Source organism: Pseudorca crassidens, chromosome 12 (genome assembly GCF_039906515.1).
Source record: "Pseudorca crassidens isolate mPseCra1 chromosome 12, mPseCra1.hap1, whole genome shotgun sequence".
NCBI lineage: Eukaryota > Metazoa > Chordata > Mammalia > Artiodactyla > Delphinidae > Pseudorca > Pseudorca crassidens.
Genome location: NC_090307.1, coordinates 72202186 through 72229420, shown reverse-complemented (window position 1 = coordinate 72229420; position 27235 = coordinate 72202186). Strand labels below are relative to the sequence as shown.

Here is a 27235-nt window from a genome sequence, read left to right as displayed (position 1 = left end):
GGTTCCTTCCTTAGTGGTGCAGCCCGGCGGGTGCTGGTGGCTGGATACGGACCGAGGCTGAAGGGCCCCTGGGCCAAAGCTGCAGGGAACCTGGTCGGGGCTAGGATGTGGGCTTGCGAGTGTCCTGTCTGCTGCTGTAACAGACCACCCCGGGAGTGGCGTAAAACAACACACGTTTATTGTCTCCCACGCTGCCTGAGGGCTAGTTCAGAAGTGGTTCGGCTTCATGGTTCTGGCTGTTTCTTACGAGGCTGAGTCACGTGTCGGCAGGGGCTGCAGTCCTCTGAAGGCACCCGGGCTGGGGCACCTGCTTCCAAGAAGGCTCACTCACGTGGCCGTGGGCAGGAGACCCTCACCACGAGGGCTTCTCCATAGGGCTGCCCGGATGTCAGCTTCTCCCCAAAACAGGTGAACTGAGAGAGAGGTGGCAGCTGTGATGTTTCATAACCTACTCTCAGAAGTCACACTGTCATTTTTGCCACATTCTAGTCATTGAAAACGAATCACTAAGTACAGCCCACATTCAAGGGGGAGAATCAGGTCCCTAATTTGTAGCAAAGAAATTGTGGACTTATTTTAAAATGGCCGTCACATGCAGTCTCACACTCTGCTGTGCGGGCCCGAGATCACAGGGCCTCATACCTGTGGTCGCTGAGACTCAGCTCAGAGGGAAGCACCGGGCTGCCTCGAGCACTGATTCTCAGGAACAAGCATTTTGTATTACACACATTTTAGGCTCAACAGCAGCCCTGGGAAATTAGATGGGAAGAGAGGTTTCTGAAAGCAAAACAGAGGAGATTAAGCTCTGCCAATGGCCTGACAGCCAGGAAAGGGCTCAGAGACAGGCAGGAGATTTCCTTGTGAAGCAGATCTTGTTTGGAAGAGTCCTTGAGCCCAGGTAGTTAGCCGAGGTACCGGGGGCGCAGATGAAAATGGGCTCAGGGGCTCCAGGTTCTGTCCCTGTGTCAACACGTAACAGGTCAGAATTTCACCAAACTCAGGACTTGGAGATCTCACGATTCTGGAGCATCAGTGGCAAGAGGAAAGAAGTGTGGATGCTTGAAATACCTCAGGACAGAAAGCGAACATGTTCTGTGTAAGGCGGTCACGGGAGTGTTCCGTGAGAGCTTGGCCCCGGGATTTGTAAGGGACGTTTCCTTGGAGAATCAGGCAGAGAAGTAGGACACTGTACATTTCCCCTAGCTTGAGGTGTGGTCCTCCTCCGTCTGGGAAGCTCACCTCTTAGGCCAGCCAGTGGCAGGAGGGACCCCAGAGAGGAGACAGAAAGGGTGGCATGGGCCTGGCGTGCGGTCCAGCCACGCTGAAGCTGGTGCTCCCTGGGACAGCGCGCCACCCTCGCACGGACCGTTCTGTCATGCGCTCTTCCTCACCTGGCCAGGCTGGATCAGGCAGGGCAAAGAGAAACGTGACCACGTGAAATACACACATATGTACATATATACATAGATACCTTTTTCCTTACTTTGTCACTAGAGATGTTACTGTTACTCAGAACTCATTAGTGTTTTTGGCTATTTTTATTTTTAGCCCTTAGAAACTTGTTTCAAGAAAAAGACACCATGTCAGAAACATGAGATAATGGTTCACTGACATGAAGTTATTAACATCACAATTTTCAAATGGAATCTCAGGTACTTCCAGTAAACATCTGGTTAGGATTTTGTGAAATATTTTCATCCTGTGACCTGCATCGTATCATAAAATGTCAGGCTATAACGTAATAGAACTGATGTTCTAGTACCACTCCAGCCCAGAAACACACAAACGAATGCTGTTCCCTTTCATGCAGCCACCGCTGAAAAGCACAGTCCTGCTTTTGCACCAAAACCTTTTAGAAACTCACGTTTGGGACACTCACTCACTCGGGAGGAACCAGCAGCACAGCCCACTTCCACCCAGGGGGCCCAGTCTGGCCTGTCGTCACCCAGCTCTCGGTCCCGGCACCCCAAACTCCCTTCCACGTCATTGAGATCTGCCCCCACTGCGGGTGAGCCAAAGAACAGGCTGCTCGTTTTGAATATAGTTCCAGAAGATCCAAACAAGGTGGTTTCAGCATCCCTGACTGCTTCACTGCACGAGGCGTCCCGCCCTCCCAGAAGGACTGCCCTCAAGGTAACCTGAGAAGTGGGAGCTCTGGTCTGCTCGCTGACAAATCTGCCTCCTGGCTGGGTACTCACACCTCAGACCGGCCCCCTGGAGACAGGGCTGGACAAATACTCTAGACAGGGCCAACCAGGTTCTAGAAAAGATGCCAACCTGGGATTTTGTGGTCCTAGTTAAGGCTGGGGTGGAACAGCAGCAAGAAATGTCAGGCGCCCGGGGCTCAGTGTGACGGGGGGCTCACTGGCCCTGTGCCCCTTGGGTGTAAGGACCAAGGCACCCAGTCTGGCCGCAGTGCTGCCCACATCATCAAGTTCTTTACCATGTGCTCTAGGTCTGCTGACCCGGAGAGCTACCTCCTCCAACGCCAATCTGCAGAAGGGGCAACAAACACTTAAATATCATTACATTCCTAAAAACGAGGGACTATTCCAAGGAAAACAAAATAGTGGGACTTTTCCATTTAACAAGGCAGAGCTTCCTTTGCTGGGATTCGGTGTGAGAGTCATCTGCTGGGGTCACGAACCCACGGTTCAAAGCAAGTTCACCCCGTGCTTCAGCAGCTTCTGCTTGGCTTTGCCCGGGAGGCTGAAGGCGCTGTCCTGCGGACTCGGGAAGCCGGAGCTCCGCCCCGCCGGCGCCAGCTGCTGGAAATAGGTTTCCTGGACAGGGCTGCAGCAGGCGTACACAGCCGTGGAGGCATTCCTGTTGGAGGAAGAAAGGAGACCACAGTCCGACGCTGCCTGTGAGCCTTCAGAGCCCGGAGACCCGCAGAGGCGCTGTCAGTGACCCGGCAGGACGAGTCATGGACCAGTCACTACGGCCATGGAGAGGGGGCACCTTGGCCTGCAGGTAACGAGCACGGATCCGGAGTCACACAGACCTCGGTGCTCATCCCACCCCTGCGACTTCCTGGCTGTGTGCCCTTGGCTCAGCTGCTCCAGCTTTCTCGTCAGTGAAATGAATACGACAACAGTAAGTTCCCTCACTGAGACTTTATAGAGAGTAAACGATTAGGCATATATACACATTGCTTAGCCCATGGTGCGCGGTTAAGAAATGGAGCCTGCTTGTTCTGTTTCTATTATTCAAATGAGCTACGTATCCCAACGCTAAAACCCTCTCAGCTCCAAGGAAGATGGAATACTACAGGGCCACAAGGTGGGTGATGGATCTAGGTTGCCAGCGTGGGGCAGCTGTGACTTAAAGCCAGAGGAGACACATTTATTACGGAAAGATATACAGAAATATTGGCTGGAGATGGCGCTGGGCAGCAGAAGTGTCCGCATTCCTGTGTGGCCGGTGACAGGCATTAGAACCTGGTCAGCACCAGAGCCGAGCCCAGAGCCCACACGCCTCCTGCTCAGCCACACTGTCCCCGGAACTGGAAACGTGTGCGGCCGGGGCATGTGCTTAGAGCTGAGACACCTGGGCTCAAATCCTGACTCAGCCTCTGAGTAAGAATGCGACCCTGGGGCGAGTCGTTCATTCTGTTTGTGCTTCAATTTCAAAAGAATGCGCTGGACCAAATCATTCCAAGGACTTAACTGAATGATACACACAGAGCAGGCACCCCCGCTTCTGACCCTCTAACTTGCCTTCTTTTCTGCTACCGGTTTCATAAGAGAAGCTTGTAGAGAGAAAAAGTAGAAATTCGGTTGGTTAAAGATTGTAAATGACAATAATAATAATAATCTAGATCTGCTGGCACAGCAGTGTTCAGGACATGCAACAAGGTGAAAAAAAGAAACTTGTAAATCAGCACATTAGTATGCTCCAGTTTTCTAGAAGAAAGACCATTAAATAATCAAAAATTCTAATCGTCTATCTTTTATATGCAAAAAATAAAAATGAAAACCAACGAAACCTGGAGTAATGTACACCAAACTATTAACTGTGGGTGTCTCTGGGCCATATTGCCAGCGAGGGGAGGGCAGCATTTGACTTGGGAGACTTGGTCCTGAGCACGTGGGGCTTGTTAAGTTAGAAGATGGAAGACAGCACTTCAGCATCGTTTATGGCAGAGACCGAGGCCCCTCCTCCCTCCCCAGTGACGGATGGACGCACTGAGGTGGTGAGGGCCTTAGGTCTCCTCCCTGCTGTACCCCAGTGTGTAAATCAGCCCGAACCCCAGGATGGGACCCAGCAAATACATGACATGGGAAGCGTGGGGGCAGATGACAGCAGCCACCGGAGCAGATCAAAGAAAGCCCTGACTGGTGCCTGGACTGTCCTTCATTTGGTTATGAACGAGGCTCTGCCGGGACTGGGAAGGCGGCTCCTGGCGCAGGGCTGTCAGTGAGCTGGGGACGCTCACCTGACGGTTACTTCGTACAGCGCGGGCAGCCGGGCGAAGTCGGAATGCATCAGGCTGACGGCCTGGAGGAAGCGGCGGTCCTGGGCTGTAGCCACCTGTGGCAGGTTGCCTTCCAGAAGAGGACACAGAAGTCGTGAGTGGCAGACCGCCCCCCCTCCAGCAACATCCCCCAAACCCAGAACCATAAACTGGGACAGGGTGAGGCCCCGGCCTGGGGTACAGGTGCCCAGGGGCAGCGGGACAGAGGCCGGGGTGCTGGGCCCTCCAGCTGCGCCCCGCCACGGAGCACACGCCGCCCCCGATGGTGGGCAACACCGGTCTCTGCACACGAAGGTCCGAATCGGGAGGCGACCTCATCACAGACATTTGAACGTGTGTGTGCTTCTCTCAAAATGTTGGAGAAACGGCCAAAATAAAATAAACGAGAAAAGAAGTGTTTGCCAAGAGAATTTAAACCCCGTGGGAGCTGGGCTCCAAGTGAGAAAGCAGCATCCTGACTGCAGGGCACTCACCCCGTGCGCTGGGCCCCGGTTCCCACTCCCACCCACTGGAGGCGCCCCTTACCCGCCAGCACGTTCTGGATGCGGTCGTAGTGCGCGAAGCCATAGGTTCTGGCCGCGGGGGCCGCCTGGTCCTGGGGCAGCGTCTCGTTCAGGTGCACCTCCAGCCCATTGAGGGACGCCAGGCTGCCGTGGTACTGCGGGGCAGGGAGGGGACAGGCCGCCACTGAGCAAGCCACCCAAGGGATATCTGCGTGGCTGCCTGACTTAGCAAGAAGGACTCTGACCAGTGCTTTGACCTATTGTTAGAGAAGTTCTGACTTCTGCCCTTATGTCCTAATGCATTTCAAACTTGTAGAAAAATCAGAAAATAGGGGGGAGCAGAAAAAGAAAAGAAAAAAAAAAAAAAGCAAGGAAAACTGGCCCAGAATCTCACCGTCCAGGCAGAGCCACTGGTGGCGCCCTGGTGCATCTCCTATAACCAGGGCTGGCGTTTGTGCCCCACTCCTCCCCCACCCCGTGCTTCTTGACTGTCTGCAGAGAGGCCACCTCCCTCCCGTGTACCTAGAATGGTACCAGCCACTGTTCTCGAAGGACTGAGAAGTGTGGGTGAAATGGTTTTCTGTGCTCTCTGGCTCAGAGGAGGAACCCAGCTGAGGAAGGCTGTCTGGGAGGTGAGGCCCAAACACCTGTATTTTAAAACACCTCCCAGGGGATGTCACCTGCAGGTGCAGCTGGGAACACTGGACTGTCCCATTTTGTACGATTTGTTGTTTATAAACTAAAGATGGAGTCAGACCATAAATAACGACTGATGCTAGTTCTGTGACCTAAAGATACAGCATGAACTTCATCCTTCATCCGTGAACTATTTTCCCGCAACGTCATTTTCGAACGGCTGAACTCCATCTTGGGCCCCGCCAAGTACGTCCGTCACGTCCAGATGGACTCAGCCTGAAACAGGGCCTCCTGGGGCTGCCCCGGGCTGCTAAAGCCACAAGGAGGCCGCGGGCCCTGGGCAGCAGCTGGCGCCCAGGAGAAGGACCTCCTGGCTCAGCCTCTTCCCGACTAGATGACCCGGGGCAAGTTACTGGCTTTTCTGCGCCTCGCTTTTTTTCATCTGCGAAATAGGGATACTACAGGGCTGCTGAGTGGCTGAGGTCAAATAGCATCTATCCATTCTGTCCGCTCTGAAGTGCTGGGAGCGAAGGCATTTTCTTAAAGTCAAGAATATGAAAACTGTCGTTATTAAAGAAGTGGGACCTCTTCCATGAGCACTCGTCCCTGGACTAATACGACTTGTCTGTGGGTTGACTTATTTCACAACAGCTGTGTAAAAAAAAAGCTCACATAAAAGGACCAGAGATGTAAAGAGAATGTTCTGAGGTGAATGTCATGAAACTCAAGTGTTATTTTGGGGAGTGTCCTGGACTTAAATTAGCGTTTCTATCCCATGTCGTAGAAATGGTACTTAAAGACATTAGGTTTGGCACCAGGGTTTACGTGACACCCTCATCTCTGCGTCCCCAGGGCCCAGCAGCGAGCCTGGCTCCCAGGAGGTGCCAGTCAACAGCCACTGGGTGACTGGACAGCGGGTGTGACCGACACCAGGCACCGTCCACCACGAGCTGTGTGGGCTGAGTCGAGGGTCCATAGTAACGGAACAGGAGGACAAGCACACTGTGCCCTGCTCGGATCCCTGGATCAGCCTCACCAACGCAATTAACAGAGGCAGATGAGGGGGTGTGTGTGTGTGTGTGTGTGTGTGTGTGTGTGTGTGTGTGTGTGTGTGTGTGTGTGTGTGTGTGTGTGTGTGTGTGTGTGTGTGTGTGTGTGTACAGGATTTACCACGAAGTCAAACCACAGCCTCGCTGAAAGTTTCTGGATCTCAGGAATCTGCAACAGTCATCCCTCCATCCCCAGCGGGTGCCCAGGGAAAGGGAAAACGGGGACAGAATGAGCCATGCCAAACCTTGAGCTTTCTCTGTAGGCACCGAGCCACTTCTGGAATCTTCTGCCTAACTTGTCCTCAGGATAAAATCACTTAACCATCAACGCAGTTAAATCACAAGACGCTATACCAGATGACACGTGGGCAATTTTCTACTGGTAAGCAAGTGCTTTCATATATACGAGGGGTCAGCAAACCATGGCCCGTGGACCAAATCCAGCCTACTGACACTTTTAGATAGCCTGAGAGCTGAGAATGGTTTTTATATTTTTGTATGGTTAGGGAAAATAAACTCAAAAGAATAATATTGTTATGTGAAAATTATATCAAGCTTCAATTTTTGTGTCCATAAACAATGTACTGGAACACAGCCACGCCGTTTACTTACATATTGTTTATGGTTGTTTTTGTACTACAACAGCAGATTCGAAGAGCTGTACAAAGCAGAAAACACCTGCTATGTGTTCCTTTACATTAAAGTTTGCCAACCCAAGACACACTACCACATACGAGAGCCTCACAGCAGCCCTAGGAGACACAGAGCCGGGGCTGTTCCTGGATCCTCCGCCTTCTAGTCCACAGCACAGCAAGGGGCTCAATGTCAGTGTGTCCCCAAACACGCAGAAGAAACGATGCAGGAACTCACATTACTCAGAAGCACCAGTTTCACGGGAGAGGGGTGCTTTTTTGTATTTTATGCTAACACACTATACCCAGGCTTTGTCTGCTGTACCCATAGCTCCGTGTCCTACTGTAATGATGAATAATTGAAGGTCAGTGAGAGGACTATCTTGGGTTTTGAGCAGGAAGCTATCAGCGGCTCTCTGCTGCCCCCTGGCGTGAGCCTACTCTGCTCCTCTGAACCAGTGAGTTGGCTATTTCTGGACAGCAAGCAGCAGAGGGTCTGGAGGGAAATCAGGTCGACTGTTTTGTGTGCAGAACCGGGACAAAAAGGCAATGAAAGCTCTCTGCTGATTATAAAATAGACGGCCTTTGGGTCTGATCAACCGACTCCACTCACAAACCAGCAAGCTGATCAAAGTTCGTTAACGCCCTACTCTTCTTAGAAAAGACTAGTTTTCTTTTTCCATAAAATTGCGTTCTCTTTCCTTCCCAACACCAAACCCTACTTTCCATGAAAGCCCAGCGAGGTCGTTGCCCTGACAACAAGGATGGGCTGTGACAGACCAAGTCCCATGTCCGAGTATCAAGGGCCACAGAAGGCAGGGCCTTTACTCCTTCACCTTCCCACCTACCGTGCCAAAGTCAGATCTGTGGGGGACAGAGGGTTGAGGGTGGGAGACAAGAAACAGGCAGGAGTCCTGGACCCCACCATGTGCGTTAGGTCTTGATCTCAAAGAGGCGGTTTTCTTAAGGGCAAAATGGGAGTTACCGTGCCTGCCCCCAGAGCCAGCTGCTCCAAGGCTTGGCTAAAGTAGCAGATGTGAAGTAGTTACATACAGCAAATGCACAATATATCTTAATTTACCTTCTTCTCCCAGAGCAGCCTGCACTATTTCTTCTTTTTCTTTTTGGGGGGAAAGTAAAAAAAGAGGGGTGGTATCCACTGTACTGCATGCCAACACCGGGCCTGCAAAATGCCGCATCTAAGCTCGGTGCTAAGCAGGACAGACCATGAAACCGAGGCATCGGCCAGGAGATGGATGCACAGAACTGCAGCCCTGGATCCCTGAGCTGTTACAAGGAGGAGGAGGTGGAGATGTCGCTCAGAGCCGTGGGGAAGGAGGTGGAGGGAAGCCGCCACTCGGGGAGGGTGCTGCAGGGCCTGTGGAAAGGGGAGAGGAGCCAGGCAAGTGCGAGAGGCGCAGGCTCTGTCTCCAGGCTCCGTGCGGAGGACCCGCTGCCCTCCTCCACTGCGTTCCAGGGGACCTGCTCATGTACGGAGGGCCACGGGCCTGCCTGCTAATACGATGGACTTAGAATAATATAGATTTAAGAACAGAAACAAGGCAAGCCCCAGGACACCGTTCACCCTGCAGCAATTCTAACCTGCTGTTTTTATCGCTGCCGTTGCCCGGCCAACTAAAGCAAGGCTGTTACTACGGCAACTGGATCCAGCGTGGGCCCAGGCCCCAGAGAAGGTCAGCTTACCACTCGAAGTGGGGAAGGGGCTGCAAGGGTTTGAGAGGAGCCTTCTGGATCCAGTTAGCATTTCAGACATCCTGGGCCTTCTAGGAAGGAGCTCCAGATGGACGGAAAGTCAGGGCTGGCGGAAAACTCCCAATCCAGGCGGTGACACACACAGACTCCGGCCACACAGAGCCTAGAGCTGCCGGGCTAGGGAGTGAGGCCGTGTGGTCATGGCCCGCATGGCTGCACTGCACCCCACACTGCTGATGACGAACCAGAGGCGCTGAGAAAATGGAAGAAGCTGGAAAGGGCAACACTTGTGGATGCCTTTGCACGTGGCTCTGTGCTCAGCACTGGGTGCTCACTCACCCACCCCCCCACAAACAGCCAAGGAGGTGGGCACCACCGGTACCCCACTGTGTGGACAAGGACGTTTGGCACGAGGTCACACAGCTGCTGGCCGAGCGCCCCTGCCTGTCCCCACTCCGAGGAGGCGGGGGCGGGCTGCCAGGGGCCAGGGCGTCTGCACACTCACCACGTCCTCGATGGCCGCGCCATCTCCCAGCAGCGGCTCCTCGGCCAGCAGCAGCAGCGCCAGGCCTCTGACGCTGTGAGTGTAGAGGTTCATCCGCACGAGCCGCGCGAGGGACACGGGGGTCGCCCTGGATCCGGTTCTGTCTGCGCAGGGGCCGTCGCCTGGGGGGTCTGCCGAGCCCGAGGCGCGTTCCGGGCTGGAGGCTGAGCGGCCCTCAGGAACCCCATCGCCGTGCTGCCCCTCGCCTTGTTCCCCCACGGGCAGCTCAGACCCCGTCTGCCTCGAATCCAAGCAAGGCGACGGCAACGGCCCGCTCGTCGGGCTGAGGAGGTGGTCCCTGGGGACGGGGGCTTGGCTGCTGTTGCCAGGGAGGTCTCTGGGCCGTTCTAGGGCTCCATTCTGGGTGAGCATCTCAGCAGTGGAGGGAGGGAGGGGGCCTTCCACGGCTGTGCCCACAGGCAGGGCCTCAGGTGGCTGGCTTCCGGGGTTGCCAGAGTCACTGACAGATGCCCTGCAGCCAGGAGGCCCGCCGGCGGAGGCAGAATAACCCAAGGATGCTCCCGTGTCCTGAGCTTCTGGAACGTGGATTTCAGACAAGTCCAGTTCCTCTTCCCCCCTGGACAAACCGGTTTCCTTCACCAGGGAGAGGCCGAGCCCAGGCCCCCGGCCCCCGGCGGCGTGGTACGGTGTTGGGGGCTTGATGCTTTTCAGATCACAGTCTGACCAGTGTCCGTTCTCCCCCCTGCCATTTGGCCAGGTGACGTCAGGAGACGTGGGCTCAGGGCTGGTCGCTGAGATCCGAGCCGTGGATTCCAAGTGTCTGGGGGCGTTTTCTTTCGGGGCAGATGTGTTCAAACCCTTTGGAGGGCGCTGGGCTGGGGGCTTCGGGAGTCTGGCTGGAGATGCCAGAGTGCTGGCGAACAAGGCGGGCATGAGGAAGGGCAGGCGACTGAGCGTGGGCAAGGGCCCTGCCCTGGGGGAGACTAAAGCAGTGCTTCCCTAAAAAGCATGGGCATTGGTGACAAGTGGGTGCTGAGGCCACAGAGCCTAAGAGGCCATGGTCAAAGCACAGGAGGAAACCTAGAGCAACGCCTAGGCCTAGCCCTCGGGGCTTCACACAGTGACACTGGGATCACCTACAGGAAACGGCAGAGCCCACTGAATCAGGGACACCCACGTTTGGAGGCTGACTGTGAGTCAGGCCCTATACTGGGTGCTACACACATACTATTCCCAACTTTCTCAAGGAACCCGTGAAGTAGACATTACTGGGTCCATTTTACAACTGAGGCTCAGGCAGGGAATGGACTTGCTCAAGCTCACACAGCTGATAAGCAGCAGATCTGGGATTTGAAACCTACGCTTATCTCACTCTGCCAGATACCCCTGATCTCTATGCTGAAGCTCCAGATGCCCCTGCCAAGGCAGAGCACGGAGAAGACGGAATCGGTTATCAGATGCCAGGGGCTCACCTGGATAAATCCTTGGGAGGGAGTGCCCCAGAGGAACCCCTGTGAGCTCCCTTACCTGGTTGTGGGCTCCCGGGGGAACTCACGGAGACTGACAGCTTCCTCTTCGGTCAGGAAAACAGGCACAATCTGGACGTTTGGAGGGAGTGCTGCTCCTAGAATTGTAAAGCGGTGTGGCCAGGGCCCTCCCCTGGGCCAGAGAAGACAGAGGGGCAGGGACTGTTCTTGGGGTGACGCATCCAACCCACAGGCGGGCTCAGAGAGCAGCTCTGGGCTACATTCCTCAACCCAGAACAAAAGCCACAAAACTGCAGCTACAACGTCAGCCATCAGCAGGGAAAAGCCCGTGTGGGCAACTCTGCACCCAGGGTGACATTTGGTGGAAGAAAGTTTAGTGGCACTTAAAAAAAAAAGACAGAAGCTGGGCTTCCCTGGTGGCGCAGTGGTTGAGAGTCCACCTGCCGATGCAGGGCACACGGGTTCGTGCCCCGGTCCGGGAAGATGCCACATGCCGCGGAGCGGCTGGGCCCGTGAGCCATGGCCCCTGAGCTGCGCGTCCGGAGCCTGTGCTCCGCAACGGGAGAGGCCACAACAGTGAGAGGCCCGCATACCGAAAAAAAAAAAAAAAAAAGACAGAAGCTGGAAAAAAGCACTTCCACCTGACCAAACGGGTCTGCCCTGACTTACGATGCAAAATGAAACAAATCCCCCTCTTGGGGGCACCTGCACTGCTGCCAAAGGTCTTCCTGGCAGGGGCCGCCGATAGCACCCATTCCTAACCGTGACCTTCTGGGACTCGTCTGAGTAGTCTCATAACGGGGAGTTAAGGAGGATCTGAAAACGGGGATTTAAGAGGTGTGCCTAAAATCACGAGCTTTACAACTGGGATTTTGATGGGTAACTTTGTGCTTGAAGCTCTATATATTTTTCCTAATCTCACGAGCTGATGGAATTACCATGTAGGACTACTTGGCCTTTCACGTGACTTGGATAGGGCCAGGCAGCTTGAAGACCATTCCCAAGATGTAACAAGGCACCTGATTGCTTACCGTGTTCCTCCAGGGCATCCCCTCCTAGAGGTTTTCTCTGAAAATAAACACACAGAGAAGTTGGTGCTGGGCACCGCATTCTCCCCCCAACCTAACCATCAGGACCGCGTGGTACCATCTGTTCATGAAATGTAGCCAGGCCCAGGATGCTGGTCCCAGCCGCATGCCAACAGCAAAGCAGATGGAACAGAAGCTCCCCCAAGCTGCCTGCCCCCCGCCGTGGCTGGGGTCAGCCAAGAGCCGGGCCCACGCTGGCTGGGGCGGCCACACCACCCCGGCTCACACCAGGCTTCTTCCCGTTCTGATTTCTCAGTTTCTCCTCTCTGGGAATAACAGCAAGCATTCATTCATGTTACCTCTCAGACCTCCAGGGAAGTCATCTCCTGGAATAAAGCCACATCTACCACAGCCCTGGCCTAGAGCTCACACAGATCCCATTATAACAAAAGTGTGAAGGGCCTGTGACCCTCACAAGGGAAGGATTCAACCTAAACCAGATGTGAGGTCAGATCTCTTGTTCTGATTTACAATCAAGGTGAGAAACCCAGGAATCTCCTCAAAAGAGCTTTCCAGCCATCTCCACCTAAAGGTTCCAAAAGGACCCACCAAAACAAAACAAAAACTGCTCTTCTCACCAAAATGACTTTCACTCCTAAGAAGTGTTGTGGCTTTCTTTTTTTCTTTACATAAACTAACTCTAGACAAAAATTCTTTTGCAAAATATCACATATAATTCCCTCACCCGCAAGCTAATCCTGTTAACATTGGGCACATTTTCCTTTAAGTCTATGCATTTTTTTTTATACTCTGAGGCCACATTACGTAAAACTTTTTTTTCTGCTTGAAAGAGTGACACACAATTTCTGTCATTAAAGGATCTTTGGCCATTTTCAACGGCTGACCAAAATTTTATGAAGTTTACAGTGGTGCAGGAGAATTCATCGTTTCCGAAAATAGTGAATATTTTCGGCTTTGTGGCCATACAGTCTCTGTCCAACTGCTCAACCTGCAGATGTGGCTCAAAAGCAGGCCAAGAAAATTCTGTCAGTAGGCGACTGGCCCACAGCCCATGGTCTGCCAGCTCCTACCATAGACGTTTAAGTTATATCTGATTTTTCACTTTCGTAAATCCTGTTGCGATAAATTTTGAGTATAAACCTTCTTCAGCAGTCAGATGACTTCCTTAGTATTGATTCGTAGTGCTGAGCAATAAGGAAAAAGGAAAGGGCATCCTCAAGCCTCTTATTATCAAATAGTTTACCAGGAAGGCTGTCCTGACGACCCCTGCATCACGGTGGGAAGGAGCCGGCTAGAGCCACACACGTGTTTTAAATGTCTACTGATTTAATAAGTGTAAGAAGCTAGCCTGATGACACATTTAAAACCAGAGTCTGGCACAGGAAGAATCAACTACTAAAACAAAAGAAAAAAGAACTCAAAGGAAATATGCCAGATGCTAGCAGTGATTTTCTCTGTGCAGTCCAGTTGTGGGCAGTTTTATTTCCCATGAGCACATATGACTTTTCCTTCATTATAAAAACAGTTAAGTAAATATAAGAAGGAAGTATTTTTAAAGTTTCTGTTGTCCTAAGCCATCTTTTACAGTCTCTCTCTCTCTCTGAAAAATCCAACATCTCTTTGACATAAAGCCCATCCTTGAGGGAAGTCAAATTCTCATAGCTCCACTTGGATCGAAGAAAAACCAGCCAAGTCTGCCACGCAGAAGACAACATTTTCTTTCGGCTTTGCCAGTGACCTCACTCGAAGGAAACCACACGGATGGACCTGGGGTCCTGAGAAGGACAAGGCAGCGGCAGCTGCCCCCGTCCATCTAGCACTGGGGCTCAGCCTTGCCCGGTATAAAGACAGACTCGCCGCATGAAGCATCCCAGCCAGCGGGGTGGGCTTTGCGATACCTGGTCCCGACGTGCAGCTCGATGAAGCAGAACCTTGGCTGTGACAGAGGGTGGGAGCTGGGTGCTAACGATCCTGGGGGGTCAGACACAGGAACAAGGACACCATGAGAAGAAACACACTCAGGACTCTGAATTGGAAACATTCCTGACACCCTGTGGTGGCGAGGATCTCGGGGACACAGCTGGTGGGAGTTTCAACTGGGAGAGCCCCCGTGGAGGGCTCTTGGGTGCTCAAGCTCACTAAGAGGCCCTCCAGCTGTGTGAAGAGCTGCAGTGAGACCTCAGAGGCCAACTGGAGACGGACCCAGCCAAGAGGCTGCAGGAGCCTGAGCTGAAGCTATGGCCAGCACACCAGGGCCCTGGGCAGCAGGGGAAGGTGCTGTGGGCCTCCTCCATGCCCTATCTGAGAATTTCACAGATCTCTTCAAAGCTGCCTTTTATATTCCCAACTCTTTTCTGGACACAACAGTTTGCAATTTCCCAGCTCTGCCCAAAGACAGGCAGGGACCCTATATCAAATCTAAACTACCTGCTAGTTGCCCAACAAGACCACCTGGAACTGGCCACACAAAGAGCTCCCCGCCCCCGATCGGGGTGGTCAGTTCTGCAGCATGGGCAGGGCTGGAGGGGCAGGACCCGGCATTACTCACAGCCCCTTATAGAGGATGCAGCCGGCTAGAACATGGGGCGAGCGCTGGCAGGTCTGCAGAATGAGGGCCGCCTTCAGCAACAGCAGGGGCTCCACCTGTGCCGGGCAAGAAGCAAGCCACGAAGTCAACACACTTACCATCAGCGAAGGAGGAACAGGAAGGGGGCTCTGGAGAGCAGATGGACAGCTCAGAGCCCAAGCCTGGAGGCAGAGTGTGCCGCACAGTGACAGCTATGTCACGCCTCTGACACCCAGAACGGCTGCCACCACAAATGCCAAATTCTGGGGACAAGGAGGCCTCTCTGGAAGCTGGAAGGTAGAGCAGATATGGCGTATGGCTCTTCACAGGCGACAGTGCAGATGGCCAAGGAGACCCTGACGATCAACGCTGAGACCAGAAGGCAGCAGGAGAGGAGAACCTACCTCTCAAATTCAGGTCATGGTGTCGGTGAACCCACCCACCCGTCCTCCACTGTCGCCCTGAAGCCCAGGCACCCCTGTGACGCAGCTGGCTTGATGTCTGACCAGATCCCGTAACTCTGTTGCGTAACAGAAAATGATAACATCATGGCCTTTCACTCAGGAGTATATGCCTCAGTCCACGGTCCTTGTAAAAAGTCCCGAAAAAGACCAGAAAAGGATCTGAGCCTGGTCAAGAATGGCCAGCAATAACCAAAAGCCTCTTCCTGCTTCCTGCCGGGCAGCAGTTAGAACCCAGTGCCAAGGAGCCAAGCATGCAGTTCATTCTTTCACGCCCTCAAGACGCCCAGGCCCAGCCAGCCAGTCTGGAAAGCTCTGGGCCAACTCCAAGAAGCCCTCCAAACAGGAGCGGGAAACCCGTCCCTGTTTCTAGCAGCATCCCAGTGCCACATCCCTGTTAAAGGGACACAGTCAACGACAGCAGCGAGAGCCAGCCCGCACATAGTGGAAGGCTCCCGTCCCCCGAGATGCTCAGGGCACGGGCCAGCGGTTCTCGAGGGGCAGTGCCTCGCACCCCACTTTGGCTACCTGACTGTGAGGATGTGATGCTCAGCCAGCTCAAGGCCACTGAGCAAGGGCGGTGCAGGCGGCCGGGCCAGCCACGCAGGTGGCCTCCTGTCACCGCGTGCCAGCGGCAACAGCGACAGCACAGGGACAGAACACCTCCCAGCCCCGCAGTCCCAGATGTGGCAACCCTGGTTTTAAAATGTCAGCCCTGGGCCTTTTTGGATGTCGAGAATAATTAAATCACATAATGGTACTATCGAGAAGGGGACCTTCAGATCACTGAGTTCAACACTCCTGGGCATTAGCAAAACAGTAACGCCCTTTACTGAGTATCTGCTTCCTGTCATTTACATACTGTCCCATTTCATCATCAGAACAGCTCTGGGAGGCAAGTCTTATGCTGTGGCCATCTTACGGGCCAAGCCCCGTGAGGGCTGCATGGAATCTGAGCACGGGTCTTAACAACTACGCGCACTGAGATACACCTCATTCAAAGGGGAAAACGTGTCCAGAAGCCCTATTCCTATCCATGCAACGAGCAGGGGGCTGAGCCTGTTACTTTCGTTCGGTCCAGGTTCCAGAGGGAGTTGAATATCTTATGCAGGTCACCGGTGTTTCTCAGGATCTGGTCAATGAAGGTGTCCCACTCCCCGCTCAGTTCTTCCCGAGAGCAGCTCTGAAACAGAACAGCTGGAGGTCAACACCCAAGATTCCAAGAGACACACTCTTCGGCAAGGACTCCAACCACCAACAAAATTGTTCCTGCACGAAAAACTGGCCAGAAGGGAGGGCCTGTTCTGAACTTCCCATCCAGGCGAGGCCTCACCTCATGCCCCTGATAACCTGCCCCCCACAGACCAGGGCCCCTCGGGGCGGGGAGTGGGGGAGGGCGTGACCAGGCCCTGCTCTTCCCAGCCGTCCTAGGAAGGAGGGAACAGGCATAAACATTTGGGTGAACGGGACTCAGGCCACCGGGGAAGAAAGGCATCTGAGAGGGGCTCCAAGGGCCCATGACCTTGTCGCTGACACGATGTGTTTCTGTCAAGTGTACCAGACCCCTGGGTGAACACTGTGTTCTGCCGGTATCGATTTTGCTAAGGAGGTTCCACTTAAGACTCCTCAACACCATACCTTGTAGGCCAGAGAAACAGGCCCGTTGTAAAAATTAAAGAAGCCAATGAGCTGATCCAGAAGCTGCTTGCAGCTGACGTCAGGGAGCTCAACAGCACAGCCCAGCACCTGTAAAGGAGGACAGGCATCTTCCTTTTCTCTGAGGCCAAGCTCAGAATCCTGGCACCCAGGGCTCACTAAAGCTGGACTCCACTGGCCCATCAAAATCCATCTTCTGCTGTGTGACCCCACACCCTCCACCAGCCTCGCTGGTCTCCACAGGAAACAAATACTTTTTGTACCTACTCATGTTGCCCAAGCTGAAATCTCCCTGCCTCCCATTCTTGTTCATTTGCCTGGGACTCCCCCCTGCCTTCCCCCCGACCCCGTGCCCCCCCGCCAGATGCCAGCCCCCGCAGGATGCCTGTTTTCATCACTCCAGACAATGCCGACCTGTTTCCTGATCCCTTGTATTGTTAGCACTGTTATTTGGACACTGGATGTTTCATTTGGGTTTCACAGCAAACACTGGACCCAGACCGTTTCATGAATGGCCATCCCGTCTCTCCAGCTGGATGGAGTACTTCCAGAACAGGGACCGACTGCATCATCGCGCCAGCCACAAAAGATAAACACTTGCTCAGTTAGGAAATAATCTGGGCCTATGTTTAAAGAGCCTGAAAAACCTTCGTATTCTTTGACTCAGTAATTCTTCCTGTAGGAGTCTTTCCTAAGGGACTCATCAGAAACTTAAACAAAGCAACCCTGAAATAAAACAAATAAACAAACAAACAAAAATGCTCTCTGAATGTAAGCCCCACCGATGCAAGGATCTGCATTTTGTTCACTGATGTAATCCAAGTGACAACAGTCTGGCACCCAGTAGGTGCTTATGTCTCCCCTAATTAGTCTATAGAGGGAATGAAATCCTAATAATCCCACCAGCTTTTCTTTAGAAACTGACAAACTGATTCTACGACAGAAATACAAAGGACCTAAAATAACCAAAGCTGTCTTGGAGAAGAATAAGTTTGGAGGACTTCCACCATCTGATTTTAAGACTTATTATAAAGCTACAGACATCAAGACAGAGTAGTACTTGTATAGAATCTTCAGAAAGATCAGTGGGAAAGAATAGTGAGCCCTGAAGTAGAGCCACACACTTAAATGGTCATTTGATCTTCAACAAAGGAGCCACAGGAATCTAAGAGGAAAAGGAAAGTTTTCAACAATGGTGCTGCATTAACTGGACACCCATATGGAGAAAAGGACCCTTGACCTCTGCTTCGCACCATACACAAAGATATATCCAAGGTGGATTACAGACCTAAATTTAAAAGCTAAAACTGTGAAACTTACAAAACCAAAAATTGGAGAATGTCTTCTCCAATGGGGTAGGCAGTGGTTTTAGACAGAATACAGAAAGCAATAACCATAAAAGATAACACTGATAAATTAGACTTCCTTAAAACTAGGGCTTCCCTGGCGGTGCAGTGGTTAAGAATCCGCGTGCCAATGCAGGGGACATAGGTTTGAGCCCTGGTCCGGGAAGATCCCACATGCCGCAGAGCAACTAAGCCCATGCACCACAACTACTGAGCCTGAGCTCTAGAGCCCACGAGCCACAACTACTGAGCCCACGTGCCACAACTACTGAAGCCCGCCCACCTGGAGCCCACGCTCCGCAACGAGAAGCCACCGCAGTGAGAAGCCCGCGCACCGCAACGAAGAGTAGCCCCCCGCTCACCGCAACTAGAGAAAGCCTGCATGCAGCGACGAAGACCCAACGCAGCCAAAAATAAATAAAATAAATTTATTTAAAAAAAAAAACTAAAAACTTCCCATCAAAAGACATTATTAAGAAAGTAGGCACACCACAAACTGGGAGAAGATATTTTTAAAATGTATATCTGACAAAGAACTGGTATCCAGGATGTATGAAGAAACCTACAACTCAAGAAAAAAAGAAAACCCAGTTTAAAAAATGGGCAAGAGCTTTGGACAAATACTTTGCGAAGGAAGATATACAAATGGCCATGAAGCACACGAAAAAGCCTTAATATCACTAGTCATTGGGGAAATGCAAATTGAAACCACAATGAGATACCACTTCACATCCAGCAAAATGGCTAAAATTAAACGAACTGACCACATTACTGCTGATGAAGATGTGGCAGTATCTGGAATTCTCATACACTGTTGGTGGGAATGTAAACTGGTACAACCGCTCTGGGCAAAAGTCTGGCAGTTTCTTGTAAAATCAACACACACCTACCCTATGACCCAGCAATTCCATGCCTAGATATTTACCTATGAGAAATGAAAACATATGTCCACAAAAAGACTTGTATAGGAATGTTTCTAGAGCCTTATTCCTTTTTTAAATTTTATTTTCTTGAAGTACTGTTGATTTACAATGTCATTAATTTCTGCTGTACAGCAAAGTGATTCAGTTATACATATATATACATTCTTTTTCAGATTCTTTTCTATTATGGTTTGTCATAGGATATTGAATATAGTTCCCTGTGCTATACAGTAGGACCTTGTTGTTTATCCATTCTCTGTATAATAGTTTGCACCTGTTAATCCCACACTCTCAATCCTTCCCTTCCTCTATCCCCCTCGGCATCTAAAAGTCCGTTCTCTATGTCTGTGAGTCTGTTTCTGTTCATTTGTGTCGTATTTTAGATTCCACATATAAGTGATATATGGTATTTGTCTTTCTCTTTCTGACTTACTTCACTTTCTGACTTACTTAACTTAGTATGATAATCTCTAGTTCGATCCATGTTGCTGCAGATGGCATTATTTCATTCTTTTATGGCTGAGTAGTATTCCATTGTACATATGTACCACACCTTCTTTATCCATTCATCTGTCGATGGGCATATAGGTTGTTTCCACGTCTTGGTTATTGTAAATAGTGCTGCTATGAACACGGGTGCGTGTATCTTTTTGAATTAGAGTTTTGTCCAGATATATGCCCAGGAGTGGGATTGCTGGGTCATATGATAATTCTATTTTTAGTTTTTTAAGGAACCTCCATACTGTTCTCCATAGTGGCTGCACCAACTTACATTCCCACCAACAATGTAGGAGGGTTCCCTTTTCTCCACACGCTCTCCAGCACTTATTATTGGTAGACTTTTTTTAAAAAATTAATTAATTTATTTTTTGGCTGCGTTGGGTCTTCATTGCTGCGTGTGGGCTTTCTCTAGTTGCGGCGAGCAGGGGCTACTCTTCCTTGCGGTGCATGGGCTCCTCATTGTGGTGGCTTCTCTTATTGCGGAGCATGGTCTCTAGGCGCACAGGCTTCAGTAGTTGTGGCTCGTGGGCTCAGTAGCTGTGGCTCAAGGGCTCTAGAGCACAGGCTTCAGTAGTTGTGGCACACGGGCTCAGTAGCTGTGGCTCAAGGGCTCTAGAGCGCAGGCTCAGTAGTTGTGGTGCACAGGCTTAGTTGCTCTGTGGCATGTGGGATCTTCCCCGACCAGGGCTCGAACCTGTGTCCCCTGCGTTGGCAGGCAGATTCTTAACCACTGCGCCACCAAAAAAGTCCCATTGTTGGTAGACTTTTTGATGATGGCCATTCTCACTGGTGTGAGGTAGTACCTCATTGTAGTTTTGATTTGTATTTCTCTAGAGCCTAATTCTTTTTTTTTAAAAAATATTTATTTATTTACTTATTTATTTATTTGGCTGCACCAGGTCTTAGTTGTGGCGTGCGGGATCTTTGCTGTGGCGTGTGGGATCTAGTTCCTTGACCAGGGATTGACCCCGGACCCCCTGCTTTGGGAGCAGGGAGTCTTAACTGCTGGACAACCAGGGAAGTCCCTCTAGAGCCTTATTCTTAAGTGCCCCAAACTGGACACAGTTCATGTGTCCACAAAAAGGAGAATGAATAAGTAGACTGTGATACATTCAGACTATGGAATACTGCTCAGCAATAAATAGGAATGAACCGCCGGTACATGCAACAATGTGGATGAATCCCACAAGTGTTAAAATAGAGGATAAAGGGATGAATATATAAATGTGTGATAAAGCAACTATAATGAAGTGTTCTGTAGAATCTAGGAGGTATGTGAGTAGTCACTGTAAAATTCTCTCAACTGTTCAGTATGTTAGAAAATTTTCATAACAAAATGTTGGAAATAATACCTATGAAGGTGAAGATACTTCCTTACACTTAAGCATCCCATCCCCTCAGGAATAAAGTTAAAATAAGAGGAGGCATGAGACAACAGTACTTTAGAGTCTATAGTACTACTAGCTTTAAATTGTTCTTTTTTTTTCTTAATGGTTCTTTGAAACCTAACATATATGCACAAGTGTCTTCGAGTTTCTGGCTCCCTTCCCCAGTAAGCGTGGAGAGTATAGAGAGTAGAAACAAGAAAAGATGGAGATTAAAAACTCAATTTGCAGCACAGAGCAAAGAGAATTTCCAGAGGACGACCAAAAGAGAGGAGAAAGCAGGCGTGTACAATGCAGGATGTGTTAGCAGTGTTTTGGAGAGAGCACTCAGTTCTGATGGGCACCTGCAGAAAGTGACACGAGAATCGCAGATGACCGGGGGTCGGGGGCAGCACACGCGGGGAGAGGAGGAGGTTCTAGGCTCAAGATCCATGGCAAGCATTATTTCTAAACCCTAGCATCGCAATACTTCTCACAAAGACAAAAGACTCTTGGTAGAGGCTACCCTGCAGGCACTGGTTCAGCCTGGTAAACTTACCCAAAGGTAATCGCCGTCAACCTTTATGGCGAACTTAAGTTTCCGCAGACGGACGATGGTGGGAGGAGAGCCGGAAATGTCAGAAATGCAGTGGACAACCCCGGCGATCTGTCCACAGAGCAGCTCCTGCTGGTCAAGCAGGGTCTAGGGAAAAGAGCCAATTCCAGACATTACGTTGAAGTTCCCGAACTCCTGTGTCATTCCTTAGAGCAGGGGTTGGCTAACTATAGCCTGGAGGCCAGATCGACTCTGCTGCCTGTTTTTATATAATCCGGGAACTAATGATGGTTTTTACATTTTTTTAAGGGTTGTCAAAATAACAACAAAGAAGAATACGCGATAGAGACCTTACACGGCTTGCAGAGACCAAAACATTCCCACATTGGCCCTTTTGAGACAAAGTTTGCTGAACCCTGCCTGAATTGTCACAAAACACCCACAGTGAATGCATAAGAACTACGTTTTGTTCCTAGGATTATAGGCCTGTGGGTAGAAGAGTGAGCCTTTATCCCCATTCAAATCCCCTGCAGAGTGGCCAGAGCAGCCTAGACTAATCCCCACTCTCCAAGTCAAGTGTGATCACATGAGTGAATACACAGGCCTCCTAATCGATCTTCATGTTAACTAAACTGTGGGGCAGACAGACATCATGTGATGCAACGGAAAACAGAGAACTCTTGACTAAAATAGCTGAACTTGAACCAAATCGAGGCTCTAGATCTTACTACTAGTTTAAAGGAAATGCACTGGGTAGAAAGCATTAAATGATACCATCGTGAGGAAGTAATCAGCCCAATGCAGAGTGGGGGACGTGCTGACATTCTACTGCATAAGAGACCTGGTTTCTTCAATAATTCAGTGGCACAGGGGGAAAAAAGGATGGGGGGAGGGGGGAGGAGTGTTATATGATAAAAGGGACTTGAAACACAAAATAACCGAATGGGGTATGTGGACCTTGCTAGGATGCTGATTAGGAGAGGGAGGGAGGGAGGGAGGGAGAGAGAGGCAGGGGGGAGGAAGGAAGGACTAAGTAACATCTAAGATAATAAAGGCAAAATTTGAATATAGACTGTATCAGATGATATTATTGTTACTAATTATTGTAAATTTTGCTGCATGGGATGTTAACAAAATACACCCTTTTCAGTTAGAGATGTTACTTGATACTGGTGAGATGACACCATGTCTAGGATTTGCTTCAAAATACTTCAGGAATGGACTTCCCTGGTGGCGCAGTGCTTAAGAATCCGCCTGCCAATGCAGGGGACACGGGTTTGAGCCCTGGTTTAGGAAGATCTCACACGCTGCGGAGCAACTAAGCCCGTGCGCCACAACTACTGAGCCTGTGCTCTAAAGCCTGCGAGCCACAACTACTGAGCCAGCCTGCCACAGCTACTGAAGCCCCCGCGCCTAGAGCCCGTGCTCTGCAACAAGAGAAGCCACTGCAATGAGCAGCCCGTGCACTGCAAAGAGTGGCCCCCACTCACCGCAACTAGAGAAAACCCACGCACAGCAACGAAGACCCAATGCAGCCAAAAATAAATAAATACGTTTATTTTAAAAAAATACTCCAGGAAAAAAAGAGTGGGGAAGAGTTAGGATAGCTCATATCACATTGGTCAAGTGTTGATTATTGTTGAAGCTGATGATGGGCACGTGAGGGCCGATGATTCTCTCCTCTTTACTTTGGTATATGTTTGGAGAAAAGTTTTTTTTTTTTGGTACGTGGGCCTCTCACTGTTGTGGCCTCTCCTGTTGCGGAGCACAGGCTCCGGACGCGCAGGCTCAGCGGCCATGGCTCACAGGCTCAGCCACTCCGCGGCATGTGGGATCCTCCCGGACCGGGGCACGAACCCGTGTCCCCTGCATCGGCAGGTGGACTCTCAACCACTGTGCCACCAGGGAAGCCCTGGAGAAAAGTTTTTAATCCAGCGGGGCAGACAGAAAATCATGACGGTAACAGAGAGCTAGAGAAGGCGGAAGTACTGGGCTGCCTGGGCACTTCAACACCAGAACAGCAACAAATAATACAACTAAGAATAAGAGAGTAGAAGTGGCGAATGCCTGGACTACGCAGAGAAAACTGTCCACATGTAACCCTCCCCAGACCTTTGGAAAAGTCACCACTTTGAGGCAGTGGGATCCCCACCAAACAAGAAAATGCTGTGCGGCTTACCTGAGGGGGAAAAAAGTAACAGATGCCAGCTCTGGTTGGATCTCCTTCTCCCTTCACCTTGGAACCATCATAAAGGAAAAAATAATTCCACCTGTCAAGAGAACAGAAGGGAGCTGTGTTTCCTTCCATCTGGTGAGCAGGGCCTTGTAAAACACAGCTTCCTTTTGCCCAGCCGGAGAGGGGCTCATGATTCGGCATTTAAAAAGCCCTCTGGTGGCCCCAGAGGAGAAGGGACCCAAGAGCTACAAAGAGATAAAACCATTTCATAAGTGCAGCCAAGTCAAACTAAAAATACGCCTCTATCCAGCCGTCAGACCATCTGCCCCAAAAGACAGAAGAGCAGCTAAGGAAAGACAGGGCACCCACAATGATGCCTCTTATTTGAGACACTGAACCTTAACTCTATAACCATGTGGTTTGGTCAACTGTCTTTTAAGGCTCTGATAATGAAGTAAGTTAGGGATGTCTTAGTTGTCTTCATAACTGCTGGGCACGAGGTCTCTGGAAATTGCCCTTCTACCAGGAATTCATTTAACACACATTTGCTGAGGGCCTGCGGTGTGCGCTGCATGTGCCAGCCTCGGGGGCCATCGCGAGGAAAGGGAAACAGGAAACATGCAGTTTGCCCGCAGGGCAGCGAGTCTATGACGGGAGAAGCGGGGACATCTGAGAGCTCAGAGAGGCATCACACCCCTCCTTTAACACAATCCCTCATCAAACTTCTGATTCCCTCCCTGCAGAGGAAGCTCTCTCCTCAAGACCCATAACCCTCTGCTCCTCCCTAAAGACTCGGGGTCTCCTCTCTGGTGTAACTACAATTACTTCTTTAAGACCGCAAAGCAGACTACCCAGGCTGGACCTGGGTTTTAACCTCTCAGTCTCCGAAAGCACACCCATCAGGCCAGAGCAGTGACTACTCTGTCACCTGCACTCTTCTCCCCTGATCTGCGCCCTCCCCGGCTCCCACCTTATCTTCCTATGACAAGCACTAACTCTGTTTCTAGCACAATCCACTTTCCCGAGTTCTAGGTCCCAACGTGCAGCTGGCTGCAGGGCCCGGACAGATCAAAGAGCCTCAAAAAATGTTTCAAACCCAGCTTGGAAACCCCACTGCCAGGTGGTGAGCATACTGTAATGTATAGAAATAGCAAATCACTATGTTGGGCACAGTGTTATAGGTCAATTATACTTGAAACAAACTCATAGAAAAAGAGTTCAGATTTGCAGTCATCAGAGGCAGGAGGTGGGGGAAGGGGGATTGGATAAAGGTAGTCAGGGCTTCCCTGGTGGCGCAGTGGTTGAGAGTCCGCCTGCCGATGCAGGGGACACGGGTTTGTGCCCCGGTCTGGGAAGATCCCACATGCCGCGGAGCGGCTAGGCCCGTGAGCCATGACTGCTGGGCCTGTGCGTCCGGAGCCTGTGCTCCGCAACGGGAGAGGCCACAGCAGTGAGAGGCCCGCGTACCGCACAAAAAAAAAAAAAAAAAAGTAGTCAAAAGGTACAATCTTCCAGTTACAAAATAAATAAGTACTAGGGATGTAATGTACAACATGATAAATGTAATTAACAATGCTGTATGTTATATATGAAAGTTTTTAAGAGTAAATCCTGAGTTCTCATTACAAGGAAAACATTTTTTTTTCCTTTTATATCTATATGAGATGATAGATGTTCACTAAACTTGTGGTGATCTTTTCATGATTATGTGTGTTACAGTGCTGTATGTCAACTATATGTCACTAAAACTGGAAGCTAGATAGATAGATGAATATTTGAATGAATGAATGAAACCCCACTGCTGGGCCCCATTCTACTGTTTCCTTATGTTCCCTGGGTGAAAGTGACCCCACTCTTACAGGCACACAAAAGAAAACCTGAGTGTCGTTTTGAACTGCACACATATAATCAGTCATAAATCCTGCTCATTCTATTGAAACCATGCCTCTCACTTTCCTCTCCTTCATAAATGTTTGCTGAACCAAATTAAGACACGCTTAACCCATTTGCGGTTGAGAAGGGAACTGAGTTTCAGGCAGACATTGTGTAATACCCTTGAAGAGCCAGTCTGGCCAAACCTCTTCTCGTGGTGTAATTCTGCACCGCCACAGCTTCTTGTCTCTCAAAAGTGAAGACTTCAGTGCCCACGGTATTATCAAGGCCGGCTGCGGGATCCAGCCGTGGCTCTCTTTTCTACCTTCTACCAGCAATGCTGGATTCGTCAAACCCTGCAAGAGGCTCGTGTGGTTACAGTACATCAGCTTTGGAGAGAAATGGCCCTTGATTTGCTGCTCTGAGGAAAATGGTATTTTTTTTTTTTCTTAATAAAATCAAGACAGTCTGGCTGGGGACTCTCAGTTCACCCAAAACATCCGTGCAGCAGCCTGCAGGAACTAACCCCCTGCAGGCCCTGCTACTCACCAGGAGGCTGACTTGGTCTCTGTCGAGGTGGAGGTGGCCATTTACTCTTCGGTGGCCCTCATTCTCTTTATTTGGGTTTTCTTTTCCAGTCTGGCTTCTTTCTCCCCAGCAGTGACAGTTCCTCCGCTGAATCCGGATGTGGGACGTTTAGGTGTTTTCAGTCTCCAACAGTCACTTGTCTAGTTTTCATTCAGCATGAAAATGCTTCTTCCCTTCCTTCCAGGCCCTTCGGTCCCATCAATACCTCCAGCCTCTCAGAGCTCTGGGAAAAAAATCAATAAAGTAAGAGAATTCTACCAGAAAGTCAAATCCACCAATCTGGTTCCGTGAGCATCGTTTCCCTGGCCCTCTGCAGAACGACCCCTTCAAAGAACGACCCCTTTGCCAGGGAAGCCTGACAGGGCAGATGCATGCTGAAGGCGGTGCTCTGAAGCGATGTCTAGCTTGTCGGGTTCAAAGCCATTCTGAAGGTTTCTTTAAAAAGTTTTGAAGCTTTCCCTTCAAACATCAGTCCCTTGACCCTAAAATAAACACAAGGAATAGATTATTTCAGAATCCCATGAGTGAGCATGTGACCCAGCAGGGTTAAGCAAATGGTATGCTTCAAAAGAGTTTTCCAGAAAGCTGAAAAGTGTGTTTCAAAATCGAAAAGTGAGGGGAGCAAAACTTCAGAGTAAGTCCCATAGTTAACGTGAAGAGATAGATCACACAGAAGATAGAATTAAATAACCGGTGTGAAAAAGCTCTGGGTGTCAAGGACAGCTATACAAATAAGGCGGTTGGTGTAGTAATAATGGAACTCAAATTAAGGAACTGTCACCTTGACAGCCCAAAATTAATCTTAACATGTAGAATCCCAGAGCTGGGCAAGTTTCCAAAAGTCAAAAAGAGAATTTAACAAGTGGCTTTCAAACTCCCACAAGAGGAAAGAGAACTCAAGAGTATCAAGAAATTTCAGGCTCAGAAGGGACGCTGGCATCACACACTCTAATCCTTACTCTCCTTCAAAAACTACCTGGACTGGCTCTTGCTTACTCCCTCCAGAGATAGGCAGTTCTCAGTGTTCAATTTATCCTTCCACCAAGCTGAAACGGGCCTCGCAGTAACCTCCACACACTCTCCAGGAAAACAGAACAAGGTCTCATCCTTCCACAAGTCAACCCTTTGGTCACTTCAAAACTGTATCCCTACTGTCACTTTCTCCAAGCTTAATG

At 50.5% G+C, this 27235-nt stretch overlaps 1 protein-coding gene across 5 annotated transcripts; it reads right to left on the bottom strand.

The window, feature by feature from the left end:
• Positions 1-161: 161 nt before the first annotated feature.
• HPS4 (HPS4 biogenesis of lysosomal organelles complex 3 subunit 2) lies at positions 162-27202 on the bottom strand. Of its 5 annotated transcripts, none has more exons than XR_010933258.1 (15): positions 26022-26158; positions 23604-23694; positions 21428-21571; positions 16717-16824; positions 16145-16261; positions 14600-14694; positions 13950-14022; positions 12034-12070; positions 11043-11139; positions 9516-10428; positions 5003-5135; positions 4439-4547; positions 3720-3751; positions 2278-2826; positions 162-1400 (listed from the first exon to the last, which is right to left on the bottom strand). XR_010933258.1 is itself a non-coding variant. In XM_067700400.1 (15 exons), exons 2-15 carry the CDS (start codon positions 26060-26062, stop codon positions 2678-2680), a joined length of 2139 nt encoding a protein of 712 aa, XP_067556501.1. In that variant the 5' UTR covers positions 26063-26542; positions 27037-27202; the 3' UTR covers positions 1524-2677. The 5 variants fall into 5 exon arrangements, 4 of the variants coding, with proteins under 4 accessions (XP_067556501.1, XP_067556503.1, XP_067556502.1 ...); XM_067700400.1 differs by lacking the exon at positions 162-1400 and adding an exon at positions 27037-27202 and having other exon boundaries at positions 1524-2826; positions 26022-26542; XM_067700402.1 differs by lacking the exon at positions 162-1400 and having other exon boundaries at positions 1524-2826; positions 26034-26173.
• Between the last annotated feature and the right edge of the window lie 33 nt (positions 27203-27235).

Coding starts and splice junctions, on each gene's coding strand:
- HPS4 (XM_067700400.1), bottom strand. CDS start 26,062: ATGGCCACCTCCACCTCGACAGAGACCAAGTCAGCCTCCTG. Junction 16,825..21,427: donor TTGACGGCGATTACCTTTGG/GTAAGTTTACCA, acceptor CCTCCTTTACAG/GTGCTGGGCTGTGCTGTTGA. Junction 5,136..9,515: donor GCGCGGCCATCGAGGACGTG/GTGAGTGTGCAG, acceptor CCTGCCCCGCAG/TACCACGGCAGCCTGGCGTC.